Source organism: Camelina sativa, chromosome 5, assembly GCF_030686135.1.
Source record: "Camelina sativa cultivar CO46 ecotype springtype chromosome 5, ASM3068613v1".
Taxonomy (NCBI): Eukaryota; Viridiplantae; Streptophyta; class Magnoliopsida; order Brassicales; family Brassicaceae; genus Camelina; species Camelina sativa.
In genome coordinates this window covers 11708637-11728050 of record NC_141884.1, presented here as the reverse complement: position 1 = coordinate 11728050, position 19414 = coordinate 11708637, and the positions used below count along the sequence as shown (strand labels likewise).

Sequence of the window (19414 nt, the reverse complement as noted above, 5' to 3'; positions counted from 1 at the left end):
TCACTTTCCCTCTCTTTGATATAAACGAGAGAAAACAAAACTGTGGATCTAAAAAAAACTGCTTAATGACGTATTAATTCATATCTGATGTGTATTTTAATTTGTTGATGTGTATTTTTGTTTTTTACTCAAATTCGGAAAACAAAACCCAAGGGGTAAATTGTAATTACACCCAGAGCACTAAACATTCTAGTAATTTTCAAAAGATTTATAGATTTGAGTAATAAACCAACTTTTAGATAACATTTGAGTAATTCTTTCTCAAATTAAAGACAACATGGTGAAAGAGTGAATGCAATAAAGAAGAATTATAGAGGTGTTAATTATGATAAGATGATAGATACTAGTATTTTCTTTTAATCTTAAGGTATTTGACCAAAGATATTTGTGCAACTCTAGATTTGCAATAGACGAAAACATTATATTATATTATATTATACATATATTAAAAATAGGCACGGCCAACATAGATTTTATTAAGAAGAGACAATATCTGTTTTGTTTATAATTGTTTATAAGTTATCATGGACATTTAGGTCCACCTTCTTTGGTCCTCCAGTTATCGTAGCAAGGGCATTCTTCTTTGTGTCCATATGTTCCCGATGGTACGCATAAACATTTCATACAACATTTGTTGCAAAAGAACAAACATGGTTTCCTGTGAGATGTCGCTGAACATCGATAGTCACATGCCTTTGGACATTCTGGACAAAAAAATACAATGCAACGTTAAATAAATTATTAACGGTTGAAAAAAAAAATTATTAACGAAATGGTTCAATTCATTTATTAATTATATAAATGAAATAACACGGTTTTTTTAAAAAAAATTACCTTCTGGTCGAAGTGAGCCTTCTCCTCCCATCTGAATTTGTTGGAGGATGCACATAAATTTGTGATGTAAAAGAATGGTTACAATAAAGAGTTTGAAAAAAGTAATAGTCTGTAATATTATTTTTTCATAATCTGATGTTTTATATAAATTTATACCTTACGGGGTGCAGGTACTTCAGCTGAACTATCTAATTCTTCGGCCTGTACCAAACAAAATAACATATATAAAAACTGTATTTCTGTATTTCGAAGAATTCATAAAATAAAAAAATAAAGAAATGAAAACAAGTATTTGAATTAATGTTTACATTAGAAAATTGAGTAGCAAGCAACAAACTGGATATCATCAAGAAAATGATGAGTTTCAACATTTTGTCAAACTCTTTCCTTTCTTCACTTCTGATTTTTTTCTTTTCTTTTTGATGATGTATTTCACTTGAGTGTTTGCATCTATTTATAACCAATGGCACTTGTATATATTATAGAAGGTGATTAAATAGATGTACTGAACTAGTCAAATACAAAGCATTTATTTTATGCTGACTTTATTAAATTCAATGAATTTTATTTCCTAAAATAATTTATGAAATTAAATAAACTGTTAATAATAATTGACCAAAAAAAATATCACGAATCAATTATTAAATGCTTTTTTGTACTTGAAAAAAAAATCTGTTTTCGAATGTTCCACGTTTGAACACACGCGCCCGCGAGTGTAGATAACGTAAGAAATAAATAATGAATAAAATAATTAATACTATGTTTGATGCCATATTCAAAATTCGAAGCTCTCTCTCTCACTCACACAGTCCTTTTTTTGGGATTTTCAAATTTGAAAAACAAAAACACTTTAAAGTAAAGACTCAGACCCACCACCTCCTCCTCCTCCAACATCACTCTCTCTCTCTCACTTTCTCGAGAAAACATTATATATTTTCCCTCCTCACTGTATTTTGTAATAAGTTCTTCCATCGCTGTTCCTTTTTTATATTTTTTTATTTTACCACCAATAAAATTCAAATCACAATTGAGTCTGAACCATCACAATCTTCGCAGAGGTCGTGATTGTAGAGTAGAACCGCCATGGGTTGTCTCTTCCACTGCTGCTTCCGTGCTACTACTACTAAAGACGACGAATCAACTAGTGTTGATGACTCTGTTTCTCAAGTTCAATCCAAACAAGTAGTAAACTGAATTTTATCATCATCGCTTGCTTCCTTGTGCTTTTACAATTCAGTGTTTCAATTGTAATTATTAACTTCTTTGTGATGATGATTTCAGAGAGGTCAGTATGAATCGAAGAATCGTTTGTCAGCTTTGTTTTTATCTGAAGCTTCTTCTTCACCTTGTCATGACATAGAGGGTTCTAGTTTGGATTCTGTGCATATTGACAAGGATGAGGTATGTATGTTGTTAATAAAAGAAATACATTCAAGAATCATACCTTAAGAATTATGTGGTTTTTTTAATTCATTCACTCAGGTTCAAGATTTTTGGCTTCTTGAAATGAGTTAGTATATTTGTTCAAGATTCTCCAGTTATGTTTTGTGCTTGAGACATCTTTTGTGTGTTTTGATATGTGTGATACTTGTGCTGAAGCTCTTCTTGCTGAACTGAGAGAAGAAGTTGTTCTGTGTTTAATGTTACTAGACTCTAGTATGCTCTGTTTCTATCAGGAAGGCATTGCTACATTTCACAACCTTTGGGTTATTCATTTCCTCTGTTTTTGTGTGGTCAGTTGTATTGACAATAGATGTATTTAGATGACTGTAGCTTATGTTAACTTGCATTAGTGTCTGCATCTTTACTACTAATAATTATTTGAGATTTTTGTGTGAGTTAGTTACTCTTCTGAAGTTTTGAAAAACTCATAAGAACAGAATCTGATTGTCACTTTCTTCAAACTGAGAACCTAACTTCACTTTGATTTACTTGTGGAGCTACAGGCACAGTTTCTTAAAGCTTGCAGCATGACAACACCAGTGACACCGGTTGAGATTAAAGCACCCAAAAAACTGGAAACCCATCAACTTGGAGAACATTTTAGATCTACCCCTTCTTGGGTTTCCAGTAACTCTGATGCAATATTTCACTTGGATGAGATAAAGAATGAGCCCTGTGAAAGATCAATAGATACTTCAGAGAAAACTCCTAGCAGGTGAACTGCTACATGCCTACTTTACGTGATAAATATCTCTTTTGAGCTTGAAAAGTAAACGAATCTTAGTCAAACTGCCTCCTAACAAAAATACTTTGATCAAACAAGAGTTCCAGAGGTTGCATGGAGCTGAACTTTACTCTTTTTCTTTGTTTTGTCAATATCAGTTGCTTGACCGATGCCCGTAGCAATGCAAGGATCTCTTCTGCATCTAGCGACGCTAGTGAACAAAGCATTGGTACTGCGTTAAGGGACGAGGTGGATATAACCGGCAATGTGCCACTCAAAGCTGGAAACGTTAAGAGTAAGACAAAGTCAGTGCGGTCTGAATGTGAGTTTGATCAATCTTACTCTTCTAGTTCTTCCAAGAACATCTCTTCTAGGAAACCTGAGATGCCTGCAAACACTAATATCTCAGCAACATCGCCTAATCCGACCGCATTGAAACTATCTGATGAGATTCAAACCCCTAGAACCACCTTTCCTGAATATATGGGATCAGCAGGAAAGGGGAGACAAAGAGTCCAAGAGAAGACGGAAAATGAATCTCCCACATCAACGATTTGTGAGAGTACAGATGAAAAGTACCCAATAGTCGAAACTAGTAGCTCTCCTTGGGTGAAGCAGAGTAGTGGCAAAAACATGGAGGCTTTATCCATAACTCATGGGGACAGACCAATCATTGGAATGGTTGCAGCTCACTGGAATGAGAAAGAACAATCTCTAATCTCACCCAAATGGTGGGATGGTAATGGGATACCAAACTCTACAAACAAGTACAAAGAGGTACTACTCGATCTCATGTTTCTTACTAGGCTTGTTCACATTTCCTCTCATTCATTAAGAAACGTAGGATTTACTTTTCTTAATGCAGGACCAGAAAGTGAGTTGGCACGCAACATCTTTTGAAGAGAGATTGGAGAAGGCACTTTCAGAAGAAGGTGGTCATGGTTTCATCTCTCCAAGGTACAATTTTCTCCTTGCCTTTTGCAGTTAATATATGCAAATGCTTATATATTGTGTTTATTTAAATCACATTTGAAGATAGTAACCAATGATACATATAAACTTGTTGTTTTGCAGAAAACTTGGAATAGTGGAAGAGACTGAAAGGGACACAGCCATATCACATCTACGACATTCAGCTCAATCCATGTCAGTTGTTTCCTTTTGAATACCGTGTGTGAATCTATGGAGGTAATACTCTTATGATCTCTACTAGGGTCGATTAAGTTTTTTTATTAGTTTGTACTTGGAAGAACAATTAACTACTGAAACGCATTGTCTAGCTATGTGCTTGAATACTATATATATACCTAGTAGAGAACACAATGTAATATATATCTCAACACAAGAACTACAAAATGAGTTATTGGATACATAATATATGTGAAATACTACCACAAGTAGTTTTATTGTATACTACAATTTATTTTTGTGGAAACTCCAGAAATCCTCTAATATTTGGATCCACTATTATTTTCAGATCCTGAAATGGAGCAACGGTGAGGTCCCATCAAGTCCTTTAGCCAAGTAATGTCTCGCCATCTCGGACGTGGTTGTGTCTCTATACTTGGGAGGGTTTTGTTCAGATAGAAGCTCTTTGATAGGTCCATATACTTGTTCATTTGGTATGGTGTGCATGAAGAACGATGCGCTTGAAATGCGCGGTTCCTTGCATCTATTTGCCAATACCCTGTGCTCCACACTTACAAACTTATCGTTTGTTATAAGCTGCAAGCAACCATTGGAAAGAATAATTTTGTGAGATTTGTCAAAACATGAAAGATTTGATTGGTGTATTGAGTTTGTTTATTGAAAACAAAATAACATATTTGCCTGTAAGAGATCTCCTAAGTTGACGATAAGAGCTTCGGGATTAGGAGGAACATCGATCCAGTATCCATCATGGAGAACTTGAAGTCCACCAATGTGGTCTTGAAGAAGAATAGTGATAAAAGATATATCTGTGTGTGAACTGATCCCAAAGGTTCGATCAGGCTCTGGACAAGGTGGGTAGTAATGTGAGAGCAACGACAAGCTCTTGGCACAGTCTAGTTCTTTGAGGTGGTTAGGTTTTAATCCGAGAGCTTCTGATAACAGCTCAAAGATTATCTCTCCTAACTTCATCATTCGTTTGGAGTACTCCAACATGATTTCCCTGAAAATATTTATCTGTTACGTCAATTTTTATAACCAAACTGAAATTCATCAAATCGAAATCAAACCAAACTCGACTTTTTTTTTGTAACGGAACCGAATAAGCTGAATAGATAAAAATATAGTATATTTTACATTACATTTATTACAAACACTAACACTAACTACTGCACAAGCAAAATACAATTAAAGATACTTAAAATACAATAATAGTATTAATTATGAATATTTATCCTAACTGTATCTAAAAATAAATTAGACCATACAATAACAAAATTACAATATAATTAAAACCAATTTAGGGAGATTTAATACAAGGATATACTAGATGTTTTTGTACCTAAATAGTTAATTTATGACTATTATAAATTTAATTAAAAAAAATTATAACTATCATAAGCGTGTTGTTAAATTTAACTTATAGGGTCTGAATGGTGACTGCGGTCGAAGCGACCAAATCCGTCAGCAGTTTAGTCCGCCCCAAAAATAGGACGAACAGCAGACCGCTGCAGAGTACCAACTTTATTTGTACATAAAAATAATGCGCAGTTGATCCGCAGCGGTTTTTTTCCTGTATCTTTTAGACCGCACCACAGCGAACTACATTTAATGAATGGTAAATAAAAAACGGTTCAGTCCGCAGACGGATTTGTCCATCCTAACCCAGTTTGTGTAAGCTAACGTACGGGTATTATTAAACTTAGCTTAAATAATTATGTAAGCTAAATTCATTATTACCTTGTTTGTGGTTTCGTGAGCTTTCAGTTTTGGGACCAGGCCATTCTATACAATAATTGTATTCTTTTTTCCTCTAAGAAAATATCTAGTAGTGATGTCACTAAAATTTGAAAATTAGAAAGAAAAAAAGCGTACCGACAAACCGCAGGTAAGTCCTCTACTTGTGGAACATCAGGAGACATAACCGTAGTTAAAGTATCTCTCCAATTGGCAGCTTGAGAACTATAGAGATCGAAATTAGTGTTATACTTAACCTTTTTGGTCATGTCACGACTATAAAACGTTTTCTTCACTTCTGAGTCCTGCTCATGAAACCCACGAATCCCATCTTTCATCTTATCCGTCACACCAATTGGAATCCCATGGTTAATCACCTGGAAGAACCCAAACTTCTCAACCGCGTCTCTCACTTTCGTGATAACACTCTCTCGCATGACCGTGGACTCGAACACACAGCCTCCAAGATCGATTGTTGGAATCTTCAACGTTGAGGAACTAGGTTTAGGGTTTGTAAAGGTAGCATTCGGGTGATGGAAAATGCGTGGGATTTGTGTGATCCCGGCGTCCATGAGACCCTTCACTCCAATCTTCATCTCGTCGAACGCTTTTACCTCACCGGTACGATCATAGTTTCCCACCATTGTGTATGTCGTTTCTTGTACGAGAAGGGAAAAAAGGTTGAAGAAAATTATAGAGAGACTTTTTTGCTCAGTAGTGCAGTTTGTTGAATCAGAGGTGTGTGACCTCTCCGTATATGTAACAAACACAAAAAGTATTTGGTGTGACCCAAAAACACCGTATTTGGTGTATGTGTGAATCAAATACAATTTCAAAGTTGAGATAATACAGTTTCTTTCCGCAACGTTTAATTTGTTTGATGTTTGGATTTAAAAAAAATATATATATCAAAAGAAAGAACAACGTTTAGTTGATGTGTACATGTCATATGCCCATGTGGTACAGTCCTTGTATCCATCTAGCTAGTGTGGGTTCCCATTTGAATTTATAAATAATTCTAGTATAATTCTGTTTTTTTTTTCTACTCTTTCATAGACCCAAACAAAATATATTCATGAAACATATTCTTTTGTACTTTTCTAAATTAAGTTTTGAGAACCACACAATCAAGAGTCGTGTTATCACTCTCTTTTTCTCCTAAGCTCTAACAGTTCTGCTCCAGTAGTCGTCCTCCACCGTCCAACTTTAATGTATGTCAATATGTATCCCTCGCACAGCTAACGATAACGCCAATTCTATCATTTGTAAATGCAGATTCTGGAACAACTCACTGTGAGGAACAAGTCGTTATACCGAACAGAGTGTTGTGCCAATCAGGAAGTTGCATCATATCACAAACGCCTGAGTTGCTGACATGGATGCGTAAGCTGACGTGGCAAGACATGAGTGGATGTGATGATGTGTCGAGGAAGGTTGCTGACTTGGCATTGAAGATATGGACGAGATTTCACTTGGAGATATGAAAAAATATTCTCTGCGATAAATAAGGAAAGGATAAGCTTGAGCAGCAAGCAGTTTCCGTTTGCTTGGAGATATGAAGAATATTCTCCGCAAGAGTTAAGGAAAGGATAAGGCTGAGAAACAAACAGTTTCCTTATCCCGTGATATTTGGAGATTCGCCTTCTAGGGGTTCTCAAGTCGTGTATATATATTCTAGGAGTAGGCCACGAGCCAATTTGAGCACTCTAGAATATTGATACAGTTGTAAACTTCGAAGCCACAAAAATAAGGCTTAGAAGGGTGTTCCCAGTTCTCTGTGACGTTAATCAGGGTGGTGATTAAGTGCGCAGGGAATTGTTTTTTTTCTTTCTCTTAGATCTACTCTGGTGAGAGTTTAGATAGAAAAGAGAGAGGGTGAGTTTTAATCTCTTAGCTAAAAAGAGAGAGGGTGAGTTTATTCTCTTAGATCTACACAGGTGTGTGTTTAGATAGAAAAGAGAAGAGGGGTCAGATTCATTCTTAGTCGGGTTCAATCCTATTGGGTAGTATAGGTTGAGTAAGGGCCGAGACAAAAATGTATTCTTGTAAAAGATAAATTTTGTTAATAAGATTGAATAGAAAAGCGTTGGCTTGGCGCGTTCCAAGTGTGAATCAGTGTGTTGTGCTTCTCTATACCTTTACAATTGGTATCAGAGCAGACGCCTGATAAAAGAATTGCTTATCTTTTCAACAGGTGAGATCTTGAGACGAGGTATGTAGAATCCACAACAGTTCGTTGATAAGAACAATCCGCTGATGCTTGACGCTGAGCACTATGATGATTGGAAAGCACAAATCAGACAGATGATTCAAAGTCGTGATATGGATGTCTGGTTCGCTGTTGAAGATGGATGGTCACTTCCAACACTTACGACTTACGAGCATGAGAGGAGAAACTCTAATAAAACCCAGTAAGCTATGGACGGCTGAGGAGAAGTTAAAGGGAAAACAGAACGCTGAAGCGTTATCTACAATTTTCAGCTGCTTGCCGATGGATCTGTTCGCGATGGTGCAAGAGTGTATGTCGGCGAAAGAAGCTTGGGATATTTTGGAAGCCTTCTTTGAGGAAACCAGAAGGGTGAAGAAGGAAAAATCTGATGTATCACCATCCTGTCGTTTCAACAGTCAACTAAGCTCCCTTTGTCAGGAAGTTGTAATGCTGAAGAAGGTATATAAGGATAAAATGTTTGTCAAGGAATTTCTCAGAAGCTTATCACATGGATATCTTTCTCACAAATCTGATGGTAAAGGTGCTTTAAGTTCTGATGAACAGATGGTTTATCAGTGTGTAAAATTAGTTCAGACAGATGAACTGCAGATGAGAAAGAACGATCAGAAGGCTGAGGAATCATTCACTCTGAAGACTGTAGAAACTCAGACGTCTGTTCAAGGGAGTACTGATTAAGAAGCAGTTCAGAAGTCTGAAGGGTGTACAACTTCAGCATCAATCTTCATCATCCAGATCTGATGCAGAGAAAGATCTCAGAGTTCTGAATATCAAGATTATGGACACTTCCAATCAGAATGTTCTAGACTTGAAAGAAGAAGTGTGTTGAAGTGTTACAACCGTCAAGGCTGTGTTCATACGAAATCTTGTTTGACATGGAGTGATATTGATTCAGCCAAAGAAGATGATGAGAATCAGAAGTCTGTTTTGAAGCCTAAGGATGATGTGGCTGGCTTATCTGTTGAGAAACAAGTCATCGCTCTGTTTAAGGATCTGATTCTGCAGAAAAAGGAGAATTATGATCTGGTGTCTGAGAAGAAAGAGCTGCTTTATAGAGTCTTCACTCTTGAGAAATTGTTGTCTGAGGAGAAAGTTATTACGTCTCTGTTGAGACAACGTCTTGAGGATCAGCTAAAGAATAACAAGAGACTGAGTAAAGGAGCAAAAGATCTGGATAAGCGGCTGGTCACTCACAAGGGTACTATGATTGCAAACTGTGGGATGAAGAACCATGGAAGAAACTCAAGTGGTGACACAAGTGCAGTGAATGGCTTAATAGTGCTGCAAAACAGAGGTGGTGCTGTCAAACGAGTGTCTGAGTTCAACCTGCAGAAGACTAAACAGATGATTGTTGTGAACAACCTGAGAGGGAAACTGCGTCGGTGTTGGTATTGTGGTGTGATTGGTCATATTAAGGTTGATTGCTACAGATTTAAGAATCGTGTAAGTCAGCTTTTAAGCCAGAAGAAGTTCCACAATGATTGGAAGAAGAGGCAATCAAGTCTTCATTAAGAAGAATGATCTGTATTGTTATAGTGGATCTTCAAGTATCACAATTAACAATGGTTTACATCTCAAGTCGATGAAAGAAAAGATAAGATCAGAAGTTGAGACAAGAATGTGGAGTGTCGGAGATCAGAACAAAAGAACATTTCACTGTTATTATGCAAGTCAGAGCCTCCACAAAGCTGACTGTTTCAAGTGTCTGGATTGTACTATACCACTCACGCATCTGAAGGAGTGTCACAAAGATGTTCGAAGATACATGCGAGTAAACATCAAGAAATGTGACATGAACTGTTATGTTGCACACTCTGTTGATGATCAACAGACTGTTGTATTGAAGCACTGTGGTTGTTCAAGGTACATGACTGTGAATCAAGGAAGGCTACACAACTTTGAAGAAGGCTTAGCTGACATGGTCACTTTTAGAGATGAAGCTGAAGGTAAAATCAAAGGCAAAAGTGCATCTCGGGGTAAAGATCAGCCCACTATGGTGTCTACCTTGTCGATGATCTAAAAGCCAATCTGATTAGCACCAGTCAGTTGTGTGACGAGGGTTTAGATGTTAACTTCACTAAGGAAAGATGTCAGGTGGTTGATGAGCGCAACAATATTTGAGTTCAAGGTCAATGCTCTGATAATAGCTGGCGTATATCAAAGTCATCCAATCCACAAGCAAAAGAGTTCAATCAGCAGTGTTCTATGATGTCTAGAGACATGATCTGAGAAGGAGTGTATTAAGTAGATGTTGTCAAGTGTAAGCTGTAGCACTCAGGAAACTGTGAGAATCACTTCCATCAAGAAGCTGCTGGAAGGATTCAGGAGGGCAGAGTTGTTGTTTCTGCTACTATTACACATACTTGTTCAGATGCAATTAGTGGCGTTGCATGTCAGAGCTCTGCAAATGGAGTTAAGTTGAAACATGGGCGAAGCTATAGAGGTCTTCAAGAACAGAATAGACAAACGTGGACAAGTTGTGAAGAACAAGGCATGAGGCAGAGTTTGCTAGAGGCAGCACCTATGAGAGTTGGAAATGTTCTATCTTAGAAGATGTTTCAAGAGATTGTGTAAATGGTAACGGGTACGGTGGACTGATCAGTCGTCTGAAGATGTGTTGTACCAGCAAATTAGACATCTGCTATGTACTTGCAAGCTGTGAGTGTTTCAGTGATAATCGTAAAGTATCACACATGCGAGCTGCTGAAAGGAGTGCCAAGTATTTTAAAGGCACATCTAGGGTTGGTGTTGATGAGAGGAGCTAGCAGGAACTTGAAGAGATCTCGGTCTCTGAATCATCGTGAAGGATCTGGTGGCTGCTGCCTTCTGTTAACAAATCTGATCTTCTGCTATGCTCAGAAGCTTGTCAAGGTACCTCGTTCAATTGTTGAATATGAGGTTAATGCCTTGGGAACCTGTTTCAATCACCCGATGAGAATCAAACAATTGAGAACAGCGTACGGTACATTCTTAGACCCTGCATCAATTTTGTGTGACAATCGTTTGTTTGTTAATATTGTTGTAGATCATGTACTAAAATTCCAATTACAGGATCCTGAATAATTGTTTATTCATAGATTAGTTGTGGAGAAACTGATAGTATTAGAACATCAGAGTACTGATTTGCAAATTGTTGATTTGTTTACAAAACCATTGGACTTGGATCAACACATGATTCTGAGAAAAGTCATTGGTGTTTGTGGGATCTAATATGTTCTGTGAGTTGTGTTGATCAGATACAGGGACATGCATCAGAACAGGCCATAAAATTCCTAGAATGTATAAAAGAGCAACACTCTGTCTAAACGAAGAATTAGTGGAAAACAGCTGCCTGTCATGCCAATTCATATGGGGGATCTCGTAAAACGTTGTCGTGAAGGAGGAGGTCAAAGAGCTGAGGAGTGGCATTATTATGCATTCCATTCTGAAAGAAGTACCAGTTGTCTGTAATTAAAAAAAAAAAAAAAAAAAAGGAGTCATGTGGCTGGTATGTCTGGAACAGAGCCCTGAAGAATAATAACAAGGGAATGCACAAATATCCGCGGTTGAGAAGTCAAGTGATATCGCTGATAGAAATCAGGAGATTCAGCAGAAGATCGTTCATATCATCAAACTGTGAAGATCATTCATGCCTGTTGGATCTAAGCTCTAAGGTAGTGTATCATGAAAAGTCAAAAAAAAAAAAAAAAATGACTTGATACACTCCTGTCAATGCACTTTCCAAAGGAAATTCCAGCTGCCTACTTCACGTTGATGATGAACCATGAGAATCAAAGGCATGCCAGAGCGAAAGACTAGCCACTGATCATAGAACTGTTCTTTGAAGATTCACAAAAGGTTGTGGTAGTTTCTGGTGAAGTCCTGAACAAGTGGTTGGCACACATCACAGAACAGATCTCAAGGTATGAAAGCCTCTTACTTTCAGAAGTAAAAAAAAAATAATATAAAAGTACTCTTGATGGTTTATTGCTTTTCTTGTTCCCTCACTTCCTGTGATTAACAATTTTTGGATGTCTAAGGTTGTGTATAGAAGGTTGAAAAGAAAACAATGTGTTGTAGAATCAATGTTTTGTAGTTAAATTCATATGACTGATTGTTGAAACACGTTGTTGATTGTAAATATTGTTGATGAGAAATGTTTGTATGTTTTCAACAAGTGTGCACTGATGTGTGTGTTAAGTGGTTCAGGTTTAAGCTCACTTGTTTCAGCTCATAGGAATGATCATGACTCTCTAAGAGGTAAACTCCAGAGAGCAGCAATGGATCAAGGGTCTAACATCTTGAGTGATGGATTGATCATGGAAGTAAGATCAAAGAGCTGCGTGTTCATCTAATTATTTGGGTGAAAATAAGTGTCCCATGAGTACTAAAGTGTTGGAAGTAGCTGTTACTGCAACCTGGTTCAAGTTGTGAAAGAGCTTCAGAGGATTGTTGCTGAGTCATCATGCGTCTGAGGATGATTCGAAAGACTGATACTCGTTTGTATCGATACAATGAGTATAGTGTCAGTTCCATTATACGAAGGAATGGAGCTACCTCTTCTAGAGGCCGATGAGTGTTCCTAGACAGAAGATTGTGCTCACAAGTTGTTATGTGGCTATCATGTTTGTACAACAGCTGGTTGAGTTCCATCTTTGATCAAAGTATTTGATGCACGGGACTATTACCAGAAGATGGATTATGCTCAGAGGCAAGGGTCTATGTCCTACCAGCTGTTTGACGTGTGCATTATCGTCTGTATCACCGGTATATATGCTCCAAATTCTGTTTCACCGTGGGTCACTACGTCCAAAGCAAGGGTCTGTTTTATCTTCTATAAGTGAATCCAGAGGAGATGTCTTCTTGAGTTAAGAGAGAATCTGCAGAAGTGTGTTGATACTTCAGTGTCGTGGAGTCAACAAAAGAGTGACAGGAGATCACTTCACCCTTGATGATCTGCAGGTGCATATGATTGTGATGAGACATGTTATCTGCAATGAAAAATAGAGGTGTGATACTCTGTTGTTAGGATCGTGATACATCCATTGAAGAACGAACGTTTGTGTTTGGTTCCACTGATGATATAGGAGGATGGTTGAAGCTGCTGGGCTTCTGAAAACTATGTATGAAATTTTTGGTTAGATGTCTACAGGAACAATAGAGATGTGCTGATCTGATCATTATCATACATGCATGTTTGGACGAGGTTGTGTTAAAGAACAGACGATTGTGTTTGCTCTTAATGATGCTGCATGCAACTGTTGAGTTTCTCAGGAATGTGTCTACGTTGAAGACTTGTTTAGGAGAAGGTGTATGAGATTCTTGGACTAATCTGTCAAGTGCCAAGGGGTTTGATCAAGACAGTGAATGTTCTTTTCAAAAAACATGGATTTCATGAAGTCTCAGTTATGACAAATTTGAGAAGTAGAACATGCTTAGCTCATCTGTATGTAAGGGCAACACGGCTTTGTGTAGAATCAATCGAAGAAACTGCTTCAAATGCAAGAATGAAGGATATCTACAGTGAAACAGAGTTTTGAGATTGTAGAACATAATACACAAGAGGCTGTTTTTCTTGTAGAGCTTGTGTATGGTCACCTCCTTACTATGATTCGATCAAAGTGCTATCTGTTGTTCGAATTCTCGGCAATCAGTGTTCTATTGCCCAACGTCCAATTGTGGTTGCAAGGATAGTCAATATGCCTACAAACAAGAAGCTGCTTCAACAGGCGACGAGACAGGTCATCAAAGTGCTTAAGGATGCAAAGCACTATTAGCAGGTAAGTAATTCCCATAGCTCAGTATGCTGTTGTGATACATATGTCTGTTTTTGACTTAGTTGATCACTCAAGCTGGGGGAGAATGATTCTGGTTCTGGATTTTGATTGGTTTTTGATATAATTCTAATCAACGCCTAATGATAAGGAGTTTTGTACTTATGGGGGAGAATCCTTGTAGCTACTTGGTTTAGGGGGAGAATCATTGTTTATGGGGGAGACTTAATTTATTAATTGGTTGATCTTAGGATGGTGGTGGTTATTGATCTTAGGTTGTTAATGATTGAGAATATGCCAATTGATTAAGTCTGATTAGAGAATTATTAAGAACATGGTTTCCGCTGCAGCCCGCTGGGGTTTCTGATTGTTAGGTTCTTATGCATAATTCTGTTTGAACAAGCTGTTGATTAATTTTGCTAGATAATGTCTGATGTTTTTGTCTAGTTGTTGCTTGTTCTGTTTTTGGCTTGTGTTTGTTGGAGTGTCTTTTCAGGTTGAACCAGAGAGATGCTTGAGTATCAAACTCAGTCAAAATGGGGGAGATTGTAAATGCAGATTCTGGAACAACTCACTGTGAGGAACAAGTCGTTATGCCGAACAGAGTGTTGTGCCAATCAGGAAGCTGCATCATATCACAAACGCCTGAGTTGCTGACATGGATGCGTAAGCTGACGTGGCAAGACATGAGTGGATGTGATGATGTGTCGAGGAAGGTTGCTGACTTGGCATTGAAGATATGGACGAGATTTCACTTGGAGATATGAAAAAATATTCTCTGCGATAAATAAAGAAAGGATAAGCTTGAGCAGCAAGCAGTTTCCGTTTGCTTGGAGATATGAAGAATATTCTCCGCAAGAGTTAAGGAAAGGATAAGGCTGAGAAACAAACAGTTTCCTTATCCCGTGATATTTGGAGATTCGCCTTCTAGGAGTTCTCAAGTCGTGTATATATATTCTAGGAGTAGGCCACGAGCCAATTTGAGCACTCTAGAATATTGATACAGTTGTAAACTTCGAAGCCACAAAAATAAGACTTAGAAGGGGTGTTCCCAGTTCTCTGTGACGTTAATCAGGGTGGTGATTAAGTGCGTAGAGAATTGTTTTTTTTTATTTCTCTTAGATCTACTCTGGTGAGAGTTTAGATAGAAAAGAGAGAGGGTGAGTTTTAATCTCTTAGCTAAAAAGAGAGAGGGTGAGTTTATTCTCTTAGATCTACACAGGTGTGTGTTTAGATAGAAAAGAGAAGAGGGGTCAGATTCATTCTTAGTCGGGTTCAATCCTATTGGGTAGAATAGGTTGAGTAAGGGCCCAGACAAAATTGTATTCTTGTAAAAGATAAATTTTGTTAATAAAATTGAATAGAAAAGCGTTGGCTTGGCACGTTCCAAGTGTGAATCAGTGTGTTGTGCTTCTATATACCTTTACATCATTGTTACGTTTTCCTGTCGTGAAACTCGTTCGTCTAACCACATTCCTCTATATACTCTTAGCGTGTTAAATGTTACCATATGATTAGAGCAAATTTCTTTACTTGGAACATCGATGTTCGAAACATATTTCTTTCGAAGTTATTATGATCTTGTAGAATAAGTCGAGGTCTCCGGACAGATCAGTTAAAGGCAGTAATAAAGGAATAAAATCGAAGAAAACAACCCTAATTTAGAAGAAACAAATATTACTCCAATTGGTTAAGAAACTAGAACCAAGATACTACAAGTGCTAGGATTAGGTCTCTGTGGACATGGTACATCTGTGTGTCACAACATTATTTTCATACCTTAAATGGAGCAATGGGCCGGGGGAAGTCACATCAGTCCTCTATCACAGTAGTAACTTGCACATGTTTGGAGTGGGAACTCTCTTTCGACATGTTTGGTTTTGTTTTTTGGGGATAAAAAGTCTTTAATGGATCCATATAATTGCACAGATTGCGTGGAGTGCATGCAAAAAGATGCGACCTGTGATAATTTAATTTCCAAGATCCAATTTTATAAAACGATTTAAGCATCAAAATAAAATTATCACTATCAATAAATTTTGTAGTGGCTCATTTCAATAGGAGAGGTAACCTAACTTTCCTTTGTTGCATATATTAACTATGATAAATTGGATGAGCTTTCTTACAAAATTTCTCTTTCTTTGTTCTGTTATTTGTATCTGATAAAAAGGAAAAAAAAAAAAAAACCAAAACTAACAAAAAAAAAGGTTCTATATTCTTTACTTAAATCAGGCTTGAGAAAGCATGAACAACCCTTTTGTGCAATCCATATCTTTCAAGTGGTTAGGATTCATTCAGCCCTAAAGCTTCTTATAAAAGCTCAAAGATTAGTTCTCTATTTTCATCACTCGTTTCGAATACTCCAACATGATACCCTAAAACATGTACACAAAGTATGGATCTTTAGACTGACCGAGACACTAAAATTATTATTCTTCTTTGCTTCTGGCAAGTCCTCTGTTTTGGAACATCAGGCTCAGGGGCCTTAAAACAACTTAAGGTATCTCTCCAATCCGCTGAAGGAGCTTTTTGGTGATATCACGAGTATAAAAACTTTGTCCTCACTTCTGAGTCTTGCTCATGAAACCCACGTTTTCATCTTTCATATTTTCCGTAACATCAAGTGAAATCCCATGGTTAATCACCTGAAAACACCCGTCTCTCTCAAGTCTCAACCGCATCTTTGATCATTGCGATTACGCTCTTTCGCGTGACCGTGGACTCGAACTCGCCTCCTTTGATATCAATCGTTGGGAATTGGGATAACATCGTTGTTGACGAAAGAAGTGAATTTGAGTCGGTTAGATTGAGATGAGGGTGATGAGTGAGTTTGAAACGGCAGCTATTTTTTGTCAGCCGCCGGAAATAGAACTGAATCGAAAAGCTCATGTAACTTTTTTTGAGTTTTGCTTGAGACTTACGTAGTTGGTAAATTAAATTTTGAAAAAAAGGAAAATGTGGAGATGCGGGGTATAGATCCCCGTACCTCTCGCATGCTAAGCGAGCGCTCTACCATCTGAGCTACATCCCCACGATGTTCAGTTATTAATATACTAATTATTTGGCCAGATGTTCGGTACGTATAATATTACCAATGTTTGTTGAGAAATACCTACAATAGCACTAAAACAAGTTTTATGGAATCTATAGCATATATTCTATGAATTTCTAAAAATAACATTATTTAACACATTAAAATATTTTAAACTAATTTTTAGAATTTATTTTTTTAGGTTTGGGTTCTCAATTTCACATTTAGAATATAGTTTTGAGGAATAGAGTTTAGTATTTTGAATTTATGATTTAATTTTGAAACATTAATTGATGTTATTTTTAGAATTTTAAAAATATTATGCTAAGTTTGAAAAAAAAACTTATTTTGGAGAATCTCCCATGTTTGTTTGGAGTCGTCCATTTTTGTAAAACAGTAAAAGTGACTAATGATTGAGAATTCGAGATGATGACTAACTATATTAATAGAGATAAGCTAGAATCGGATATTTCATGGCATTCGAGTGGAATTAATAATTCGTTACAATATTCTCATGTATCTAAGCAGTATACTACGAGTGTGCTCACTAAGTGGAGGGCATTACCAACGGTGAGACACTCATTTTTCGTTTGTAAAGAATAAAAATATTAATATTATTATATAAAAATGTTAATCTAATCGAATTAAACATAAATTTAAAAATGAATACCACCATTATTATATTGCCCAAAAAAAGGAGAAAAGTATTATTTTAATTGTTTAATTATTAGTTATATTCCACAAACACCTACCTAATTGAGGCATGTGGGTTCAATGGTCATATAAACGGATGGGCTCATTTTCTCACGTTTTATTTTGGCTCCACCTACTTGCGTGCGTAAAGCAACTCATCTTTGTTTCCATCTCTATGTCTTCCTTCCTTTGATTTTTCTTTCTTTTCTCCTAAAAAAATTATTCAATCTTATTTTTAAAAAAGAAATACCCTAAAATAGCACTAAAACAAGTTTTATAGATAATTATAGCACATATTCTATAAATTTCCAAAAATAGCACTATTTAACATATTAAAATATTTAAAATTAATTTTTAGAATTTTTTTTAGGTTTGGGTTCCCAATTTCACATTTAGGATATAGATTTGAGATGTGAGGTTTAGTATTTTAAATTTAGGATTTAATTTTGAAAGATTAATTGGTGTTATTTTTGAAATTTTTAAAATGTTGGGCTAAGTTTGGAAAAAAAACTTATATTGGTGCTATTTTTGAGAATCTCCCTTTTTATAATATAACGAGCTCTTTATTAATTGACTGTTTTGTAACATTCTAGTGCTGAAAATATGATACTTCAAAACATAATATTAAATGTAATCAATCGACATATATACAAGTTTTGTATACATTTTTAACCTTCATATGAAGATCTAACTCTTTTTTTTTTGGTGAATATGAAGATCTAACTCTAAACATATACTTTTTCAATCGACATATATAAAAGTTGATTCTTTTTCAAAAGCATATACAATTTGATTTTTATTTTAAATATTATAATAATATATATAAACTTAATAAAAATTTTAAAATATTACAAATATGTAAAATTAAAAAGATTTTAAAATACTATATAATATGGTTATATAGTAGAAGTGTTATAAAGAGGACATGTTGGAATTAATAAAATATCATTAAATTTGTGCTTACACGGATTAAATCCTCATTTTATTATTTGTCAATATTATTAATATTAGAATATTTGACATATAAAAATTAATTTGATTTAACTTTTTTTTTGTACAAAGATTTGATTTAATTAAGAGTGTGTAAAATAATTAAATCATTAGGAAAGATGTGTGTATAAGTGACTTACTATGTATTTAGATCTCTTATGTTTTTTTATAATAAAAATCAAAATAGAATTTCAAACACTAAACAAAACAAACTAAATATAACAAACAAATGGTCATGAAGTATATTACGGGTTAAAAAATTAATATAAATATTTAGCCGCACAAACGGTCGGAAAATTTACTTATTTCTTTATTTGCAAAACATTCAAGATTTAACAAACAAATATAATATAATATATAAATAATAATAAAAATTATATACATGCGGTGTACTACGGGTTAAAATCTAGTTATTATAATAAAAGTCGAACTGCATTAACTGTTCGATTTTTATGAAAAAAAAATAAGTTTCCAAATTAATGAGAGAGACATATTGTCTTTTTGTATTATTACTACCTCGGTCTTACAAGACGAGAGTATTGAACTCAAATATCAAATACAGTATGAGTTAGAGTGACATGGAAGAAATTGACGTCTGAGCCAATCAACTCCGTCGATATATCGAATATGGGTTAGAGTGACACGGAAGAAATTGACGTCTTAGAAGACGAGAGTATTATATGGTTTTCTAAGTTTTCTTTATTTAATATAAATATGATTGATAAAAATTAGTAAATTAATTATTATTGATTGACAAGTTTCTGATTTAATTTCAATTTCACCTCGTCCAAAATCCCATGTTTTTATTCAAACAAGTGTTTTTGGCTTTTTAG

At 35.8% G+C, this 19414-nt stretch overlaps 3 protein-coding genes across 3 annotated transcripts; 1 reads left to right on the top strand and 2 right to left on the bottom strand.

The window, feature by feature from the left end:
• Nucleotides 1–400: 400 nt before the first annotated feature.
• Nucleotides 401–1296, bottom strand: LOC104786550 (gibberellin-regulated protein 12-like). The gene is made up of 4 exons (XM_010511982.2): nt 1143–1296; nt 991–1035; nt 835–865; nt 401–704 (listed from the first exon to the last, which is right to left on the bottom strand). The coding sequence occupies exons 1-4, from the start codon at nt 1203–1205 to the stop codon at nt 523–525; spliced, it is 321 nt and encodes a 106-aa protein (XP_010510284.1). The 5' UTR covers nt 1206–1296; the 3' UTR covers nt 401–522.
• Nucleotides 1297–1642: 346 nt separating this feature from the next.
• On the top strand, nt 1643–4837 carry LOC104786548 (protein JASON-like). Its single transcript, XM_010511980.3, has 7 exons — nt 1643–2016; nt 2116–2235; nt 2781–2992; nt 3160–3778; nt 3867–3958; nt 4076–4189; nt 4479–4837. The coding sequence occupies exons 1-6, from the start codon at nt 1918–1920 to the stop codon at nt 4164–4166; spliced, it is 1233 nt and encodes a 410-aa protein (XP_010510282.1). The 5' UTR covers nt 1643–1917; the 3' UTR covers nt 4167–4189; nt 4479–4837.
• Nucleotides 4313–6925, bottom strand: LOC104786549 (putative 2-oxoacid dependent dioxygenase). Its single transcript, XM_010511981.3, has 3 exons — nt 6026–6925; nt 4832–5153; nt 4313–4726 (listed from the first exon to the last, which is right to left on the bottom strand). The coding sequence occupies exons 1-3, from the start codon at nt 6529–6531 to the stop codon at nt 4475–4477; spliced, it is 1080 nt and encodes a 359-aa protein (XP_010510283.1). The 5' UTR covers nt 6532–6925; the 3' UTR covers nt 4313–4474.
• Between the last annotated feature and the right edge of the window lie 12489 nt (nt 6926–19414).